This window comes from Symphalangus syndactylus, chromosome 1 (genome assembly GCF_028878055.3).
Source record: "Symphalangus syndactylus isolate Jambi chromosome 1, NHGRI_mSymSyn1-v2.1_pri, whole genome shotgun sequence".
NCBI classification, from domain to species: domain Eukaryota; kingdom Metazoa; phylum Chordata; class Mammalia; order Primates; family Hylobatidae; genus Symphalangus; species Symphalangus syndactylus.
The window spans coordinates 28,867,807-28,886,305 of record NC_072423.2 but is presented as its reverse complement, the minus strand read 5'-3'; the positions used below and the strand labels follow the sequence as shown (position 1 = coordinate 28,886,305).

At 41.6% G+C, this 18,499-nt stretch overlaps 1 protein-coding gene and 1 long non-coding RNA gene across 10 annotated transcripts in view; one reads left to right on the top strand and one right to left on the bottom strand.

Moving 5' to 3' along the window:
• Positions 1-16,450, top strand: part of LOC129492755 (uncharacterized) — a 45,442-nt gene extending 28,992 nt beyond the window's left edge. For all 4 annotated transcript variants that reach the window (XR_010120831.1, XR_010120830.1, XR_010120829.1 and 1 more), the window contains one exon: positions 15,043-16,450. This is a non-coding gene — a long non-coding RNA (uncharacterized lncRNA). The remainder of the gene's footprint in view (positions 1-15,042) is intronic.
• ATP8B1 (ATPase phospholipid transporting 8B1) overlaps positions 1-18,499 on the bottom strand; it is a 147,420-nt gene that overhangs the window by 15,438 nt on the left and 113,483 nt on the right. For all 6 annotated transcript variants that reach the window (XM_063639372.1, XM_055297963.2, XM_063639378.1 and 3 more), the window contains 7 exons: positions 17,364-17,552; positions 12,693-12,805; positions 10,547-10,711; positions 9,671-9,782; positions 8,012-8,087; positions 3,409-3,541; positions 2,120-2,408 (listed from right to left, as the gene is read on the bottom strand). In XM_063639372.1, coding sequence (XP_063495442.1) covers positions 2,120-2,408; positions 3,409-3,541; positions 8,012-8,087; positions 9,671-9,782; positions 10,547-10,711; positions 12,693-12,805; positions 17,364-17,552 — 1,077 coding nt within the window. The remainder of the gene's footprint in view (positions 1-2,119; positions 2,409-3,408; positions 3,542-8,011; positions 8,088-9,670; positions 9,783-10,546; positions 10,712-12,692; positions 12,806-17,363; positions 17,553-18,499) is intronic.

The following is an 18,499-nucleotide window of genomic DNA, read 5'->3' as shown; positions in this document are numbered from 1 at the left end:
GAGCCCAGGAGTTGAAGACCAGCCTGAGCAACATGGCAAATTCCCAACTCTACAAAAAATAGAAAAATTAGCTGGGCATGGTGGCTCATGCCTGTAGTCCCAGCTACTTGGGAGGCTGAGGTGGGAGGATTGCTTGAGGCCAGGAAGTGGAGGTTGCAGAGAGCCAAGGTTGTGCCACTGCACTCCAGCCTGGGCCACAGAGGGAGACCTTGTTTTTTTTTTTTTTTTTTTTTTAAATGCACCTGGCATATAACAGTTTTTAATAAAAATTTTAAGACAACTTAAGAAAAACAAGATTATCTACGTTGACTTTGTGCAATCCCTCTCATTATGTATTGGTGAACTCAGAGGAACAAAATGTTTCAAGTCTAAGTCACATAATCAGTTGATAAATCCCCAAAGCAAATCTATCCCCTCCCATTATCTAGAAGGCTACTTTATAACTGAGTAAAAATCATGTTTGACTTGTCCTTTTGGCACAGCTAGTTACGTTAAAAGTACATAATGGAAAATAAACTAGAGCTAGCTGGCTACGGAGGAAAGAGATAGATCTAATTCCGAGCAAGCAATGCCATTCACGTGGTAGGACAAGCACATGGAAAAAAAAAACAAAAAAGAACAGTGTGGATGAATTAAACTGCTAGTGACAACAGACATACGCACTGATAAAGAAGGGAAGATGACATACGTCATACAGCTGACTCCTGTTGAGGAAGATAAAGTTGGAATATTCTTAGTATACATCAAGGAGGAGGAGGAAGAGACTAAGAAAAGAAAGAGACAGACTCATGAGTCACAAAATAGACTGAAAAGTCCAGTTATATATAATGCATTTAAGCGACCCAGCATCAGAGGAACATGCAATTACCTATGTACAGTCAGGTAATACTTCAGCTCAGTGATAATAATATGACAGAGCTGGAGGTGACATTGGGGATTATTTCTTTTCCGATGAGAAAACTGAAACCTGAGCATAAGCCCAAGGTGACACCGGATTTTGGCAATAGGATGAGGACGAATATCCAGGTCATTAGTTAGAGTATTTTTATTATAAGATACTCCCTTATAGTGACAGAGGGAGGAAAAAGGAACAGAATTCAGACATAGAGATGAGGGCTGTGGGTGTGCTTCTGCAGGCCTTAATACCAGCACAACTGTATTTCTGCAGGGCAGGACTCAATATTTTAATTGTGTGGACTTAAATTCTAGCATCCAGCAAAAGGCAGCCTTCTAGGGAGGTCAGGAGGATGGTGAGAGCACGTGGAAGCTTTTCTTCAATGCTAAACATGTTACTCTAAACTCACACCACATGACCCAATGATGAAGTTCCCACAGATCTACCAAAGGTAGGAAGAAAGTCCCAGAAAGAAATGCTTAGATGAAGGAGAATGATATTGTCAAAGCAAGCACCAGCCAGAGTTCAATAATTTATGTCTTACAAAACTTATTAAATATCAGGGTTTTTTGTTTTGTTTTGTTTTTTTGAGATGGAGTCTCGTTTTGTTGCCCAGGCTGGAGTGCAGTGGCACGATCTCAGCTCACTGTAACCTCCGCCTCCTGGGTTCAAGTGATTCTCCTGCCTCAGCCTCCCGAGTAGCTGGGATTACAGGTGTGCACCACCACACCTGGCTAATTTTTGTATTTTTAGTAGAGACGGGGCTTCACCATTTTGGTTAGGCTGGTCTTGAACTCCTGACCTTGTGATCCACCCGCCTCGACTTCCCAAAGTGCTGGGATTATAAGGCGTAAGCCACTGTGCCCAGACAATATCAGGGCTTTTAATAAACCAAAATATGAGAAGAACCAGTAAGAGGGAAAAAAATACATGACATCTATATAAAAGAATAAAATATAAGGATAAATTCCCCCCCATAGACCTTATCTTCCTCTTCGCATCCTTCAGGAGCCGTGTCAGCGATACTCTTTCCTCCTGATGGGCTGTGGGCTTTCTGGGGGTAGGGTCACAGGCGTTGTCATGGTTAAGTGACTTTATGAAACATCTGCTCTACGAAAACCTAAGCTGTAAAATCTAAAAAAAAAAAAATCCACTCCCTACACATTCCAGCCATTTCTCCTCTCTAGCACGTTGGGCCCCACTGGCCATCGGTGCATGACTCACTTTTGATCATGTTCACGTCATTGGCCCCGTCTCCGATGGCCAGCGTGATGGCTTTCTTGTACCTCTTCACCAGGTCCACCACCATGGCCTTCTGCTTGGGGGTGACGCGGCAGCAGATGACTGCGCTGCACTCGCAGGCCAGGTCCACAAAGTTTTTCTGCCGCTGCTCTTTCTTAGCTTCTAGCCTCCTTTTACTCTGGGTCCGCATCCGTCTTTCTTCTTCTGTTCTTGGGAACTTCAGCTTCAGAATCTTACTTCTCTTGGTCTTTTTCTCGAGAAGAATTTCATTCTGTGAAATCAGAGAGGGAAAAGGTTACATTCATTTTAGTTTTATCCCAGGAATACCATTCCCAAGATTTAAATTATGTGAAGAATAATTTTTGGTTTATGTCACTGATTATATTTGACAAATAAATTTGATTTTATAACCAAAATATGTATATATGTGTATGTGTGTACACACACACACACAAACATATACACATATATATATATATATATATATATTTTTTTTTTTTTTTTTTTTTTTTTTTTTGAGACGGAGTCTCACTCTGTCGCCAGGCTGGAATGCAGTGGCGCGATCTCGGCTCACTGTAACCTCTGCTTCCCAGGTTCAAGCGATTTCCCTGCCTCAGCCTCCCGAGTAGCCGGGACTACAGGTGTGTGCCACCATGACGGGCTAATTTTTTTTTTTGTATTTTAGTAGAGACGGGGTTTCACCATATTGGCCAGGATGGTCTCCATCTCCTGACTGCGTGATCTGCCTGCCTTGGCCTCTCAAAGTGCTGGGAGTACAGGCGTGAGCCACCATGCTCGGCTATATATATATATATTTTTTAATGGAGATGGGGTCTTGCTGTGTAGCCTGGGTTGAAGTGCAGTGGCTATTCATTCACAAGTGTGATCATTGCATGCTGCAGCCTTGAACAGCTAAGCTCAAACCACCCTCCTGCTTCAACCTTCAGAGTAGCTGCGACTACAGGTGCATGCCACCACATCCAGCTTATAAAATATACATGCAACAAAAATTTAGAAACTCCAACAATCTATAAAGAAGAAAATGAAAAAAACACATTAATTAATAAACCAAGATAACCACTTTTACCTCTTTGGTATACATCCTTTCATATATCATATACTATTAAGTCTCAAACTTGGAAAAACCACACTTTCATGTATAGGGTAAGAGACTTTTAGGTTGGCAGTTAACATGTGAAAGCATCTAAAAGTGGCTCCAAATGAACTTCTTTCTTTTGAGTTAAAGGCACAGATACACTAATGATACGTACCAACCAAGAACCAGTGATGATTAAGGCACGGTTTCCACCGGGTGGAAAAAAAGATTCCTGCACAGGAGGTGCAAACTTTGCAGAGACGCCACCTCTATTCCTCTGGTTTTCCATCCTTGCATGAAGAAGAGAACTAGGGGAAACCAAATTTCAGTGTTTAAAGTATAAGACCATAAATAGGCCCTTGACTCTGAGATAACCTTGACTTAAGAAAAATTGTGACAAAACAATAAAGTTTACCACCTTGCCTATTTTTGTTTATTTTATTTTAATTATAATTTTTTTGAGAGAGGGTCTCACTCTGTCACCCAGGCTGGAGAGCAGTGGCATGATCATGGGTCACTGAAGCCTTGACCTGCCAGGCTCAAGTGATTCTCCTGCCTCAGCCTCCTGAGTTGCTGGGACTATAGGCACACGCTATGACGCCTGACTAATTTTTGTATTTTTTTGTAGCAATAGGGTTTCGCCATATCCCAGGATTTGACCATTTTCAAGTGTACAGCTTACTAGTGTTAACTGTAGTCACATTGTTATCCAGCCAATCTCTAGAACTTTTTCATCTTGCAAAACTGAAATTCTGTACCTATTAAACAATAACACTTCATCTCACTCGCCCTCCAGTCCCTGGTAACTTCCAGTTTACTTTCTGTTTGAATGAATTTGAGCACTCTAGATACCTCATATATGTGAAATAAAACAGTATTTGTCCTTCTGTGACTGGTTTATTTTACTTAGCATAATGTCTTCAAGGTTCATCTATGTAACATATGTCATAATTTCCTTCCTTTTTAAAGTTGAATATATTCCATTATGTGGAGGCACCACATTCTGTTTATCCATTCACACACTGATGGGCACCTGGGTTGCGTCCATCTCTTGGCTACTGTGAACAGTGTTGCTATGAACATGGGTGTGCATTTATCTCTTTGAGATCCTGCTTTCAATTATTATGTGGATATACCCAGAAGTGGGATTGTTGAATCATATGGTAATCCTTTTTGAAATTTTTTGAAGCATCACCATACTGTTTTGCATAATGGCTGCACCATTTTATATATTTCATCAACAACGCACAAAGGTTCCTTCAACAATGCTTGTTATTTTCTATTGTGTTTTGTTTTTGATAGTAGCCATCCTAAAGGATGTGAGGTATTATCTTGCTTTGGTTTTGATTTCTCTTCCCCTAATGATTAGTGATGATGGGCATCCTTTCACATATTTATCAGCCATTTGCATGTCTTCTTTGGAAAAATGTCTACTCAAAGTGCTTTGCCCATTTTTTTTTTTTTTTTTTTTTTTTGAGACAGAGTCTCGCTGTCACCACGCTGGAGTGCAGTGGCATGATCTCAGCTTACTGCAACATCTGCCTCCTGGGTTCAAGCAATTCTTCAACCTCAGCCTCCCAAGTAGCTGGGACTACAGGCGGGCACCACCACGCCCAGCTAATTTTTGTATTTTTAGTAGAGACGGGTTTTCACCATGTTGGCCAGGATGGTCTCAATCTCTTGACCTCATGATCTGCCTGCCTCAGCCCCCTACAGTGCTGGGATTACAGGCATGAGCCACTGTGCCCGGCCAGCCCATTTTTTTTTTTTTTAACTGAGTGACATGTAATTTTAATAAGTCTCAATTCGTCCACCATGGGGGTACCATGTTCTTGGTAATTCATCATTTTTCAAAGACAGCCAAAGGAAGATACAGTTGAAAATGTATACACAGCAACAGAAGAAAGGCAATCTTAGGCCAGGCATGGTATCTCACGCCTGTAATTCCAGCACTTTGGGAGGCTGAGGTGGGCAGATCATTTGAGGTCAGGAGTTCGAAGCCAGACTGGCCAACATAGTGAAACTCTGTCTCTACTAAAAATACAAAAATTACCCAGGCGTGGTGACGGTGCCTGTAATCCCAGCTACTGGGAGGCTGAGGCATGAGGATCACCTGAACTCAGGAGGTGGAGGTTGCAATGAGCCAAGATTGCACCACTGCACTCCAGCCTGGGTGACAGAGAGAGTCTTTCTAAGAAAAAAAAAAAAAAAAGGCAATCTTGATCTGAATTAGAATACTGGCTATTGTTTGTTAGGAATAAACTTATTTTCATATAAACAAAATCGTATCTGTGTTTGAGAAATTCTCAGTGCTTCATATCAACAAATTAAATGTTTGTGTTAAAATGATATATGTGACAAGGCCATATATAACACTTTAATGTGACAGAAAAATGAGTCATGAAATTTTGGAGTGGAAGGGACCTTAAATATCTTGTCCAATCTCTTCGTGTTACAAATAAGGAAATCAAGCCAGAGGAAGATGTGATTTGCCTGCTGCAAGTTGATAGGAAAACTAGAATGAGGACTCAGTTATCTTGTAACTTCTGGCTCAGGACTCTTACTATTATACACAAAAAGCCATTGTTCTTCTCCTTCCAAAGAAGGCTTCTCAGCCTTGGCACTCTTGATGTCTCGGGCCTAATAATCCTTTATTTTACGTGGCCATCCCTTGCATTGGAGGATGTTTAGCAGCATCCCTGGCCTCTACCCACTAGAAACCAGGAGCACTTCTCTGCAGTTGAAACAAGCAAGTGTCTCTGGACAGTGCCAAAGGGTCCCTGGAAGGCAAACTCACTCCCCACGGAGAATCACTGCACTAGAGGATTAAGTATCTAGTATCCCTTTTCCACATCGATTTAATTCTCATTTTCAAGTTAAAAGTGAGTGACTAAGACAAATCATTGAAAGGCCATAAGAGAAAAAAAATGAAGATACCTATTCAAATCATTTTATAGGAATCATCAATTTAAGAGCCACCTGGGAAGATGATTCATCTCTCTATAAAGGTAAATTTGGCTAAGGGCATGGTCACAACATTTGCTACTTGCATACATTTTATCTTTTAATTTAGCTTAGGGACCAATTTTTAACACTTTCAAAAGAGAGACCAGAAATGTTTTTACAGCCCCATCTACAAAAAGTAAACAAAGCCATATAATAATTAATCAGATTACTTGAAGCCCAAAACTACTAAAGTAAACTCATTAAGCGTTAAGCATTTATTTGTCTGTTGCTACTTTTTTTTTTTTTTTTTTTTGAGACGGAGTCTTGCTCTGTCACCCAGGCAGCAGTGTAGTGGCATGATCTCAGCTCACTGCAACCTCCACCTCCCAGGTTCAAGCAATTCTCCTGCCTCAGTCTCCCGAGTAGCTGGGATTACAGGCACATGCCACCATGCCTGGCTAATTTTTGTATTTTTAGTAGAGATGGAGTTTCATCATATCGGTCAGGCTGGTCTCAAACTCCTGACCTCGTGATCCACCCGCCCCGGCCTCCCAATGTGCTGGGATTACAGGCATGAGCCACCGCGCCCAGCCTGTTGCTACTTTTTTAAAACCTAAAAACACAAAGGGGCATGGTTTCTGTGCCTCTATTCGGGCACATAAACTAAATCAGTTCTAAATGGAACTGATTTAGATCATAAGGCTACTGATTTTGTCTAATTTAATGGAATACCTAATATACTAGAACAACTAGAAAATGCTTTATCACCATCATTAGCAATAAGACTAATATTGACCATCAATTCCCTCACCACTTTATCACACCTAGCAAATGTGTATGTTAACAGTTTAATCTGACCTCATGATGGCCTGAGAGAGGCTTTGTAGGGAAAAAGCTTGAGGAACTGTCAGGCCATCAGTAACACATCATAGTAACTGTGTGCAGCATATTTATAGCTTCAGAACAAGACAGGGCTTTTTCATCATACATTTCCAGGTCTGCTGCAACTCTGATTCAAAGCTAACAAACGTTTCAGCATATGTTAACATTTGAATTATCAGGCCTGCCCCACCTAGACTAGATTACAGAGGACCTACATGATGTAACCCACCCACACATTTCCTTCCGGGCAAAAGTTGTTTTTTTTTTTTTCTCCTTTCTTCTATTTCCCTTTCGAAAGTAAAAGTTCCTAGAAAAAGCAAGACAGGACTAATTCATATTAATTTGCTAGTGATATTACAGGCCTTTTACAGGTTTTTTAGTAGGTGAACCGAGTTTTTTTTTTTTTTTAATGAGACAGAGTTTCACTCTTGTCACCTAGGCTGGAGTACAGTGGTGTGATCTTGGCTCACTGCAACCTCTGCCTCCTGGGTTCAAGTGATTCTCCTGCCTCAGCCTCCTGAGTAGCTGAGATTACAGGCATCGGGCCCCACACCCAGCTAATTTTTGTAGTTTTAGTAGAGACGGGGTTTTACTATGTTGGCCAGGCTGGTCTAGAACTCCTGACCTCAGGTGATCCACCCGCCTCGGCCTCCCAAAGGGCTGGGATTGCAGGTATGAGCCACTGTGCCTGGCCTGAGCAGAGAATGAATGGAGAAAAATGGCCTCTGAAGGGCCCCAAGTTTCCCTAAAAGTAAAATCTGCTCAAATTTAGGCTGAACCTTGATTACTTGGAACTGCCTGTTGTTGTCTTGCTTCATTTAAACATGAGGAAACTGCCCCAAGTGACACATTGTAGCCCCAGTTTCTTCATATCTGCTATCTTCTACAGACAGTCTTGTATTTGGAAAGATGAGCTATTACGTAATTTCATACTGCAGGCTCTTACTCACTTAATATCCTCCCCATAGCAGATGGTGGTGTCTTCAGTCAGAAGTTCACAAGCAAATCCTATATTTTCAGCAGTTTCTACAATAGAATAAAATTAAGTCAAATGTCATTCCTGCTGTTTTTATTTTATTTTATTTTGTTTTTTGAGACAGCATCTCACTCCCATTGCCTAGGCTGGAGTGCAGTGGCACGATCTCTGCTCACTGCAGCCTCAACCTCCAGGGTTCAAGTGATCTTCCCATCTCAGCACTGCCCCCAGCCCGCAAGTAGCTGGGACTACGCAACTTGCTGCCAAGCCACCAATACAAAATACTTGTGTGTTTTTTCTAGAGATGGGGTTTCGTCATCTTTGCCAGGCTCATTCTTACTGTTAAACTGAATAACTGATTTTGCCTAGTAATGATATTTTTACTTCATGAACATAACCAGATTCACACAAATACACTATTTTTCTATAGCAATCTGTAGGAATCACATGCAGAAAAAAAATCCTTTTCTCTATAATAAAACAAGTGAAAGTCAAAGTCTAATTTGAAATGTTTTCAATAATAAAACGTGCTATATTATCAAACATATAAACTGGTTATTTAATAAACCAATGTTCATTATATTACTAAAACACTCTCAGTTCATGGTTCAATTACTCTGTTATTGGCAGGGGGAGGGGGGCAGAGGGAAGCATAATAATTTCCACCAACCCTTACGTGAAGATTTTTTTCCCTTTTAAATTACCACCCAATTTGGCATTTATTTAAGGCAAGGGCTGTGCTTCCCGTAACTTTGCAGAGTGTGTAACCCATTGACGATTTCAGAGCAAGAGACATTATTTGATTTCTTGTGGAAGGCTTGCAAAATAAAGTATCAAGGCCGGGCACGGTGGCTCACGCCTGTAATCCTAGCACTTTGGGAGGCCGAGACGGGCGGATCAGATCGTGACCATCTTGGCTAACACGGTGAAACCCCGTTTCTACTAAAAATACAAAAAATTAGCCGGGCGTGGTGGCAGGTGCCTGTAGTCCCAGCTACTCGGGAGGCTGAGGCAGGAGAATGGCGTGAACCCAGGAGGCGGAGCTTGCAGTGAGCTGAGGTCGCGCCACTGCACTCCAACCTGGGGGACACAGCGAGACTCCGTCTCAAAAAAAATAAATAAATAAAATAAAATAAAAAATAAAGTATCAATACCAAACAAGTGCTTGTTGAGTTCTAAAGTTAAAAAATTAAAATCGTTCTTTCCTTAGGTATACAATTTTATTGCCAAGCAATAAAATTGGCAAGAAAATCAAAGTTATTGTTCAGTACTTTGTATTGTTCTACTCTGTGCCCACCAAATGTCAAAGCACTGGAAGGACAGAGGGACAAGAGGGATGGCCCTTTCAGGATGGGAGCCCACATCTGGCTGGAGAGATAAGACCAATTATAATCAGCAAGACATGGCCAGGAGCTAAATTATAAGGAAGAAACTGCTACTGAGGGGGATCGGGAAAGGATGCAGACGGATGTGCTGGAAAAACAGGGGAGAGTTTCTCAGAAAAAGCATCTTCCATCCAAAGAAATAGTGTTTGTACAGGATGAAAAGTCTGAGGAGGTCATCTTGGGCAAAGGAAACGGCGGCTATAAATATTTGTGAATTAACAGATATGCTTCCCTGCACAATGAATTACCCTTTTTGTCTCCAGTAAGCACCCAGATCTTAATGTCAGCTTTTGCAAGTTTTGAAATGGTTTCTGGAACTCCATCCTGTAGCTTGTCTTCAATAGCTGTAGCTCCCAGGAGCTAGAATGTATATTTAAAAAAAAAAAGGAATTAGCAAACAAACCAAAATAATTACAGGTTGCCAACCTGTAAAAAGAGGGGCTAATTATACATCCTGGTTGCTGCTCTCCTGGGGCCAGTGGCCAGTACTGACAGGGAAAGCTGCCATGTTTCACAATTACTGCAAACCAACACAGCTAAAAACTTTTCCCCTAAAGGATGAACTATTTAATTCACCAAGACAAAAATGCAAGTACAAAATCAAGGACGTTAAAAATACACTTTCCTTGTGTATTTGTGGCTTTACACTGACATAAACCATAAACCAGTTGCAATACTAGCTATTTGTTGAATATCTGCCACTGATCTAAACTCTACAAAAACTTTGTATTAAATTTGGAAAACTTTTAGAAACAATATATTTTTCTTATTTCAAGATTTTGCAGAATATGAATTGTTTCAGTAATTCTCCCAATGTAATAAGTATTAGATGCAGGTTTGTTATTGTTTAAAAATTATAATAAATTTAATAAGTGATATACAAATTATGGAATTGAATTAGAACTTCTCCTAATGTATTTTGTCTTTTGGTTTCTCATAATGGCAACTTCTGTTCTGCTCCTATTTTGGTGAACAAAAGAAATAACCTTCTTCCATTGTGCCAGTGTCAAATGCTGAAGTTACAATTATCTCTTAAGCATGAGATCAAATATTTAATAAAACTTAATAAAAATTTCAATTCTGCTTAGAATATCAAAGAAAAAGTTATTAAGGCTAAAACTCACAATTAAGTCTTTTTCAATCTCCTCGTATACTTTATCCAGAGCTTCGTCCCGGTTGGTGGAGGCCATACTGGCAGCCATAAACTTTTTATTCCATTCTATAAATTCTTTTTCTTCAATTTCCTTGTAGCAAAGGCATAGGGTTCTAAGAGTTTCATTTGCAAAGATCTGTGTTTTATTTAAAAAAATAAATCCACCAATGCAAAGAATAGTTAATTTATGTAATTCAGGATCAAGTCTGAAATTTTACTTTGAAGTAATATACTAACAGAATTTAAAAAGAGATCATTAACATGATGGATTCTGTACAAATAAATTTTAGAGAAGGGATTAAATGTCACTTTTTTTTTTTTTTTTTTTTTTTTTTTTGAGACAAGGTCTGGCTTTATCATCCAGGCTGGGATGCAGTGATGCAATCCTGGCTCACTGCAACCTCCGCCTTCCAGGCTGAAGCCATCCTCTCACCTCAGCCTCCCAAGTAGCTGGGACTACAGGTGTGCACCACCACGCCTGGCTAATTTTTGTACTTTTCTTGTAGAGATGGGGTTTCATCATGCTGGTCTTGAACTCATGAGCTCATGTGATCTGCCCAACTCAGCCTCCCAGCATGCTGGGATTACAGGCATGAGCCACTGCACCCGGCCTAAACATCACTTTATAATAGACTTTGCTTTTCTAAACTTCTATAGGGTCCAGGGCTGCACTTCCAGTTTCCAAAGGGAAATGTTTACCTTTCTTCTAAATCTTCTATTACCTTTCTCATTTTCTCATTTTCTCTTCATGACTAGGAAAATGTCAGACCAAGGGAGCTGCCTTGGTGTAATGACGTAAGCACGAACCTGACAACTGTATAACTTGTTCCAACAAATTGTGATACAAGTCCAATCACCTATGAACTCTCCATCAAGCATTATTCCCTCAAACCAATTCTAAAATACACAAGCCATTGTTAAAGCTGAGGTCAAGCCTTTTAATGGAAAAGAGTATCTGGCAATTTTCCAATGGTGAACGATTTAAACATTTTCTTTTTTTTTTTTTTTGAGATGGAGTCTCGCTCTATCACCCACGCTTGTGTGCAGTGGTGCGATCTCGGCTCACTGCAACATCTGCCTCCCGGGTTCACGCCATTCTCCTGCCTCAGCCTCCTGAGTAGCTGGGACTACAGGCAGATGCCACTGCACCTGGCTAATCTTTGTATTTTTAGTAGAGATGGGGTTTCACCATGTTGGCCAGGATGGTCTCGATCTGTTAACCTCGTGATCTGCCGCCTTACCCTCCCAAAGTGCTGGGATTACAGGTGTGAGCTACTGTGCCCAGCCTGATTTAAACATTTTAAACAGTTTCAACATGAACCAGTAAACATCTCATTACTTTATAGTCACATCTTTTTTTTTTTTTTTTTTTTTTGACCAAGTTTTGCTCTTGTTGCCCAGGCTGGAGTGCAATGGTACGATCTCGGCTGACTGTACCCTCTGCCTCCTGGGTTCAAGCGATTCTCCTGCCTCAGCCTCCCAAGTAGCTGGGATTACAGGTGCCCACCACTACGCCCAGCTAATTTTTTTGTATTTTTACTGGAGACGGGGTTTCACCACGTTGGCCAGGCTGGTCTTGAACTCCTGACCTCAGGTGATACACCCGCCTTAGCCTCCCAAAGTGCTGGGATAACAGGCGTCAGACACCAAATACTCAATCAGTTGAACCACTTCTGCCATCTTGGCTAGACAAGATGTGACCTATAGTCAGCTCTGTCATCCTGTCACATATGAATGCTTTCCTTTCTTCACGCTACAACTTGAAGTTAGTGGAGTTCTTGGGGGTCACACACATAATAAGACTACAACCTAGTATGGTTATGTAGCTTGCTCAAGGCCACTGGAAGAGAGCTAAGCCATTCCCCTGCCTCAGTTCTATAGACCTTGAAAACCCACATGCCGGGAGAGGGCACCACGGTGATATCCCAGGAAGTCAGCGGCAGGGGCAGAACTGGGACCCGGGTGACTGTATTCCAACTTTACTGCTCTTTCCACCCCAACTATTCCAAAGCAAAGGGAGGGTCAGCAGTTAACATACAGCTTTCATGCAAACTTAACAGACAGCATCAGAGAAGAAGATCAGAATCCCTTGCAGAAAGAATAAAAGTGAAACTTACATCCAGGGCATCCTGTGTTTCTTGCTTAGTAGGATTCATTCGATGTAACCGTTCATAAATAACAGTGTCGGCACCTTTACAGTAAAGCTTGATATTGCCTTCTGGGGTTCTTACTGGTAGTAAAAGAAGGAAATAAACACAACAAAGTTTGATTTTTTATATATATATTTTTTGTGACAGGGTCTTGCTCTGTCGTCCAAGCTGGAGTGCAACAGTTCAATATCAGCTCACTGTAGCCTTGACCCCCCAGGCTCAAGCAATCCTCCCATCTCAGCCTCCCGAGTAGCTGGGACTACAGGTGTATGCCACCATGCCTCGCTAATTTTTATTTTTATAGACATGGAGGTCTCACTATGTTACCCAGGCTGGTCTTGAACTCCTGGGCTCAAGCAATCCTCCTGCCTCAGCCTCCCAAAATGCTGGGATTACAGATGTGAGCTACCACACCCAGCTAAGTTTGATTTTTTAATAGAAAACTACATTTATAAAGTTAATTTGAAGTGTTACTATCTCATAATTCACTATTAGCTTAAAACCATCAGTTCCTCTAGAAAAGTGTTGCCTTCAACAAAACTGGTAAGTCATTATCTACATTGAATGTAATAGTGAAATAAATATAAAAAGATTCCTTTACAGTCAGCTCTGTTTTTATAACCTTAGTTATTCTTCCAACAAATATTTACTGACTCCCTACCATGTGCTATGCCATGTTCTAGTTACTTTCTTTGATAGACTTTTTCTCTATCCAACCAACAGGAAGTTTCTCACCTATGAACTCACAACACTTACTGCCTTTAATACTCCGACCACAACACCACTCCTTGTGACCATTTTTTTTTGTTTTTTTGATTAATGCAGTAATTGTAATACATCCTTTGCTGCTAACTAGATTTTAAATCAAGGTAGGGCAAGCGTGATAATCAGTCTAGATCTGTGTGAGGGACACAGAAAGCATTCAATAAGTGTGCCTAAGGAGGGTGTAATAGACAGTTAAATCTATATATTTTCATTGGTTAAGAATTCAATCATAGTAGAGAAGGCTTGTAGATACCACCTTAACCAAATGATCAAAGTTAATATCTCCATTAATGAGACAAACTAATAATATATACCTTCTGGCTAGGCAGGGTGGCTCACGCCTGTAATCCCAGCACTCTGGGAGGCCAAGGTGGGCCAATCACCTGAGGTCGGCAGTTGGAGACCAGCCTGACCAACATGGAAAAACCTTGTTTCTACTAAAAAATACAAAATTATCCGGGCATGGTGGCACATGCCTGTAATCCCAGCTACTCAGAAGGCTGAGGCAGGAGAATCGCTGGAACTAGGGAGGTGGAGGTTACGGTGAGCCGAGATCACACCATTGCACTCCAGCCTGGGCAACAAGAGTGAAACTCTGTCTCAAAAAAAAAAAAAAAAAAAAAAATATATATATATATATATACACACACATATATACATATGTATATATGTGTGTGTATATATATAAAAAACATATATATACACATATATACACACATATATCTACATATATACATATATACACATAAATATATGTATATAAAAATAAATATATACATATAAATATATGTATATATACATATAAAAATATATGTATATATACATATAAAAATATATGTATATATACATATAAAAATATATGTATATATACATATAAAAATATATGTATATATACATATAAAATATATGTATATATACATATAAAAATATATGTATATATACATATAAATATATGTATAAATATATACATATAAATATAAATGTGTGTGTGTATATATATATATATATATATGTATATATACACACACACACATACCTTCTGATGTGATACTTAAAGAAGAGCACAGCATCACTTATGGGCTTTTCCTGCCAACAATGTGTAACCTAGCTCTAATCATGAGAGAACATCAGACAAACCCAAATGGAGGGATAGCCTATAAAATAACCAGCCTGTGCTTTTTAAAAATGTCAGTGGATGAAAGATCAAAAAGAGACTGAACCATCCTTGACTCAGAGTCATGATCACCTAATATAACCTATGATCTTGGATTGGATCCTGGACCAGAAAAACAAAGAATGAGCTTCCCTGGTAAAATCTGAAAAAGTCTATTGATTAGATAATATTGTACTGTGTTAAATTTCCTGGTTCTGAACATTGTACTGTATATATAAGTGAGTGTTCCTGTTCTTAGGAAATACCTACTATGGTATATAGTATAGTATTTAGGGGAAAGGGACATTAGGCCTGCAATTTATTCTCTTTTTTGTATTTTTATTTTTTTTATCATGTAATCTTGCTCCTTCTAATGCAATTTACTCTCAAATGGTTCAGAAAACAATAACCTTGCCCGGCCACCCACCGTCTGGGAAGTGAGGAGCACCTCTGCCCGGCCACCCACCGTCTGGGAAGTGAGGAGCGCCTCTGCCCGGCCACCCACCGTCTGGGAAGTGAGGAGCGCCTCTGCCCGGCCACCCACCGTCTGGGAAGTGAGGAGCGCCTCTGCCCGGCCGCCCCGTCTGGGAAGTGAGGAGCGCCTCTGCCCGGCCACCCATCGTCTGGGAAGTGAGGAGCGCCTCTGCCCGGCCGCCCCGTCCGGGAAGAAATGAGGAGCGCCTCTGCCCGGGCACCCCGTCCGGGAAGAAGTGAGGAGCGCCTCTGCCCGGTCGCCCCGTCCGGGAAGAAGTGAGGAGCGCCTCTGCCCGGCCGCCCCGTCTGGGAAGTGAGGAGCGCCTCTGCCCGGCCGCCCCGTCCGGGAAGAAATGAGGAGCGCCTCTGCCCGGGCGCCCCATCCGGGAAGAAGTGAGGAGTGCCTCTGCCCAGCCGCCCCATCCGGGAAGAAGTGAGGAGCGCCTCCGCCCGGCCACCCATCGTCTGGGAAGTGAGGAGCGCCTCTGCCCGGCCACCCATCGTCTGGAAAGTGAGGAGCGCCTCTGCCCGGCTGCCCCATCTGGGAAGTGAGGAGTGCCTCTGCCCGGCCACCCATCGTCTGGGAGGTGAGGAGCGCCTCTGCCCGGCCGCCCATCGTCTGGGAAGTGAGGAGCGCCTCTGCCCGGCCACCCATCGTCTGGGAAGTGAGGAGCACCTCTGCCTGGCCACCTATCGTCTGGGAAGAAGTGAGGAGCGTCTCTGCCTGGCCGCCCCGTCTGGGAAGTGAGGAGCCCCTCTGCCCGGCCGCCCCGTGTCTGGGTAGAAGTGAGGAGCTCCTCTGCCTGGCCGCTCCGTCTGGGAGGTCTACCACGGAGGCCAGAAGCAATGTGGGGGCTGGACGTGGTGGCTTACGCCTGTGGTCCCGGCACTCTGGGGGGCGAGGCGGGTTGATCACTTCGGGCTAGGAGTTCGAGACCAGTCTGGCCAACTTGGCGAAACATGAAGAATACAACAGACAAACCAACCAACCAACTCAATGACAACAAAACAGGTCTACCCTGGAGTCATACTCTAATTTTTTCTATTTTCCTCCCTTTCTGATCCTTTATCCCACTTTCTTTTTCTTCCTCTTCCTTCTCCCTCTTCTTTGTCAAATAGAGGATTGAGTTATTATCACTGATCCATATAAAGTCCCTCTCTCATTTATTTTAACTCCCACCCCCATTTCTATTCCCCGACTTCCCATGTGCAACCTTCCTAATATGTTTGATACGCATCTTTTTGTTTGTATGTATTTTTAGAAAATGTTTATTGTTTTTGTATGCAAAAAAAATTAATAAAAAAAAAAAGAAAAAAAAAAAGAAAACAATAACCTGTATGTATGTGTGTGTACACATATATATGTGTATATATATAGGTATATATAATGAAATTACATATATATAATTAGATATATATTAGATCTATATATAGAGATATATATAATGAAATTTCATTATGTTAACAATTGGTGGATATGGAAGAGTATGAGAGTTCTTTAAACCATTCTTGTAACTTTTCTGTAAGTTTATTTCAAATTACGAATTTAAAGCAGTTCAGTGGTAAGAAGTGATTTTCATCTTCACTTGGTGGTCTGTTACGTGCCTGCATTGCAGGTATGATTTTGATTCATAAGCATAGCTTTGCTTTTCTCAGAAATCTTCTCCTGCTGAGTCCTCCCTTCCCTACCATCAAGTACAGAAGAGAGCGCTCAGAGGTGCTCAAAAAATAAAAGAGCATGTATTGTTTAAAATAAAAGACTGCTACAAATGTCTACCTGCTGCTTCAGAAGTGTTCCACCTGCTGCCCCAGATTCAGCATCTGGCAGCCCACGTGGTTAAAGAATGTCAGCAGCTGTGATCCCAGCTACTCAAGAGGCTGAGGCAGGAGAATCGCTTGAACCTGGGAGGCGGAGGTTGCAGTGACCTGAGATCGCGCCACTGCACTCCTGGGTGACAGAGCAAGACTCCATCTTAAAAAAAAAAAAAAAAAAAAAAAAAACGAAAAAAGGATTAAAAAAGAACATCAGCAGCATTTGCAAGATTCAGAGATACTGCGGCTGTCCCTTTGAGTAGGGAACACAGTGAAGAATGAAGAAAACAATACCAGTTTCAATAAAGCTGCAGAAATCTCCCAGGAGCCAAGTAGCTCATTCACTGGCTGCTTTATCCTGGTGCCACTCAATACAATGGGCACAAGCGACATCTAAATGAGCGATTCATAGACAGACTCTGAGGGGGACTTACCAATGATAGACATTCGCTTCCGGTCACTGTTGAAGTCCAAAATGGCAAGAACATTGTAAGTCCTTTCAGTACCCAGCTCACTGATGGTGATGGTGTTCTGGGTCCTGGCAAGGAAGGCGAAGCCAAAGTTCCTGGCAGCGTTTACCAGGGCACCTTCATCGGGAGAGGCTGCCTGGTAGTTGAGCTGACCTAACAAGGAAGTGAGAGAAATCCCAGAAAAGCTGTAAAAACAAATGCAGAGCTCATTGTTGAGGCCTCTGCTGAGGCTCCTGTGGGGGTCAGCTGGGCTGCAAAGCCCAAAACATGCCCAGGAAAACGAGTCATTGACTCGGAAGGGTTATGCCAAGATTAAAACTTCTTTGTTTTATCTTGACTTATAAACAGTAATATAAACTAAAAGTGAAACATTGGTGGAGAATGAGGGAAAATTCCCCCCACCATCCACAGGAAAAACAACAGGTGTTGACATTTTATCATTCCTTCCAGGGCCTTTTAAAATGTCTGTATCAGCCAGGCCCAGTGGCTCACGCTTATAATCCCAGCACTTTGGGAGGCCGAGGCGGGCGGATCACGAGGTCAGGAGATCGAGACCACGGTGAAACCCCGTCTCTACTAAAAATACAAAAAATTAGCCGGGCGTGGTGGCGGGCACCTGTAGTCCCAGCTACTCGGAGAGGCTGAGGCAGGAGAATGGCGTGAACCCGGGAGGCGGAGCTTGCAGCGAGCCGAGATCGCGCCACTGCACTCCAGCCTGGGTGAGAGAGCGAGACTGTCTCAAAAAAAATAATAATAAATAAATAAATAAATAAAATGTCTGTATCTGAAATTGTTTCTATCAAGCTAAATATACATTTACATCCTGATTATTTTAATGCTGTATCTGAGCATATTGCCATCCCTTTTTAAATTCTTTATAAACATTTGAACAAATGTAAACATGTTATCATTTTCCTATTACAGACACTTAGTTTATTTCCAAATTTTTTTACTCTCAAAAAATAACATTTTAATAACCTTTTTGTATGTGTGTAAAGATTTTTCTGTTTCTTTTTTCTTTTTAGAGACAGAGGTCTCCCTGTGTTGTCCAGGCTGGTCCTGATTTCCAGGGCCCAAGTGATCCTTCTGCCTAAGCCTAA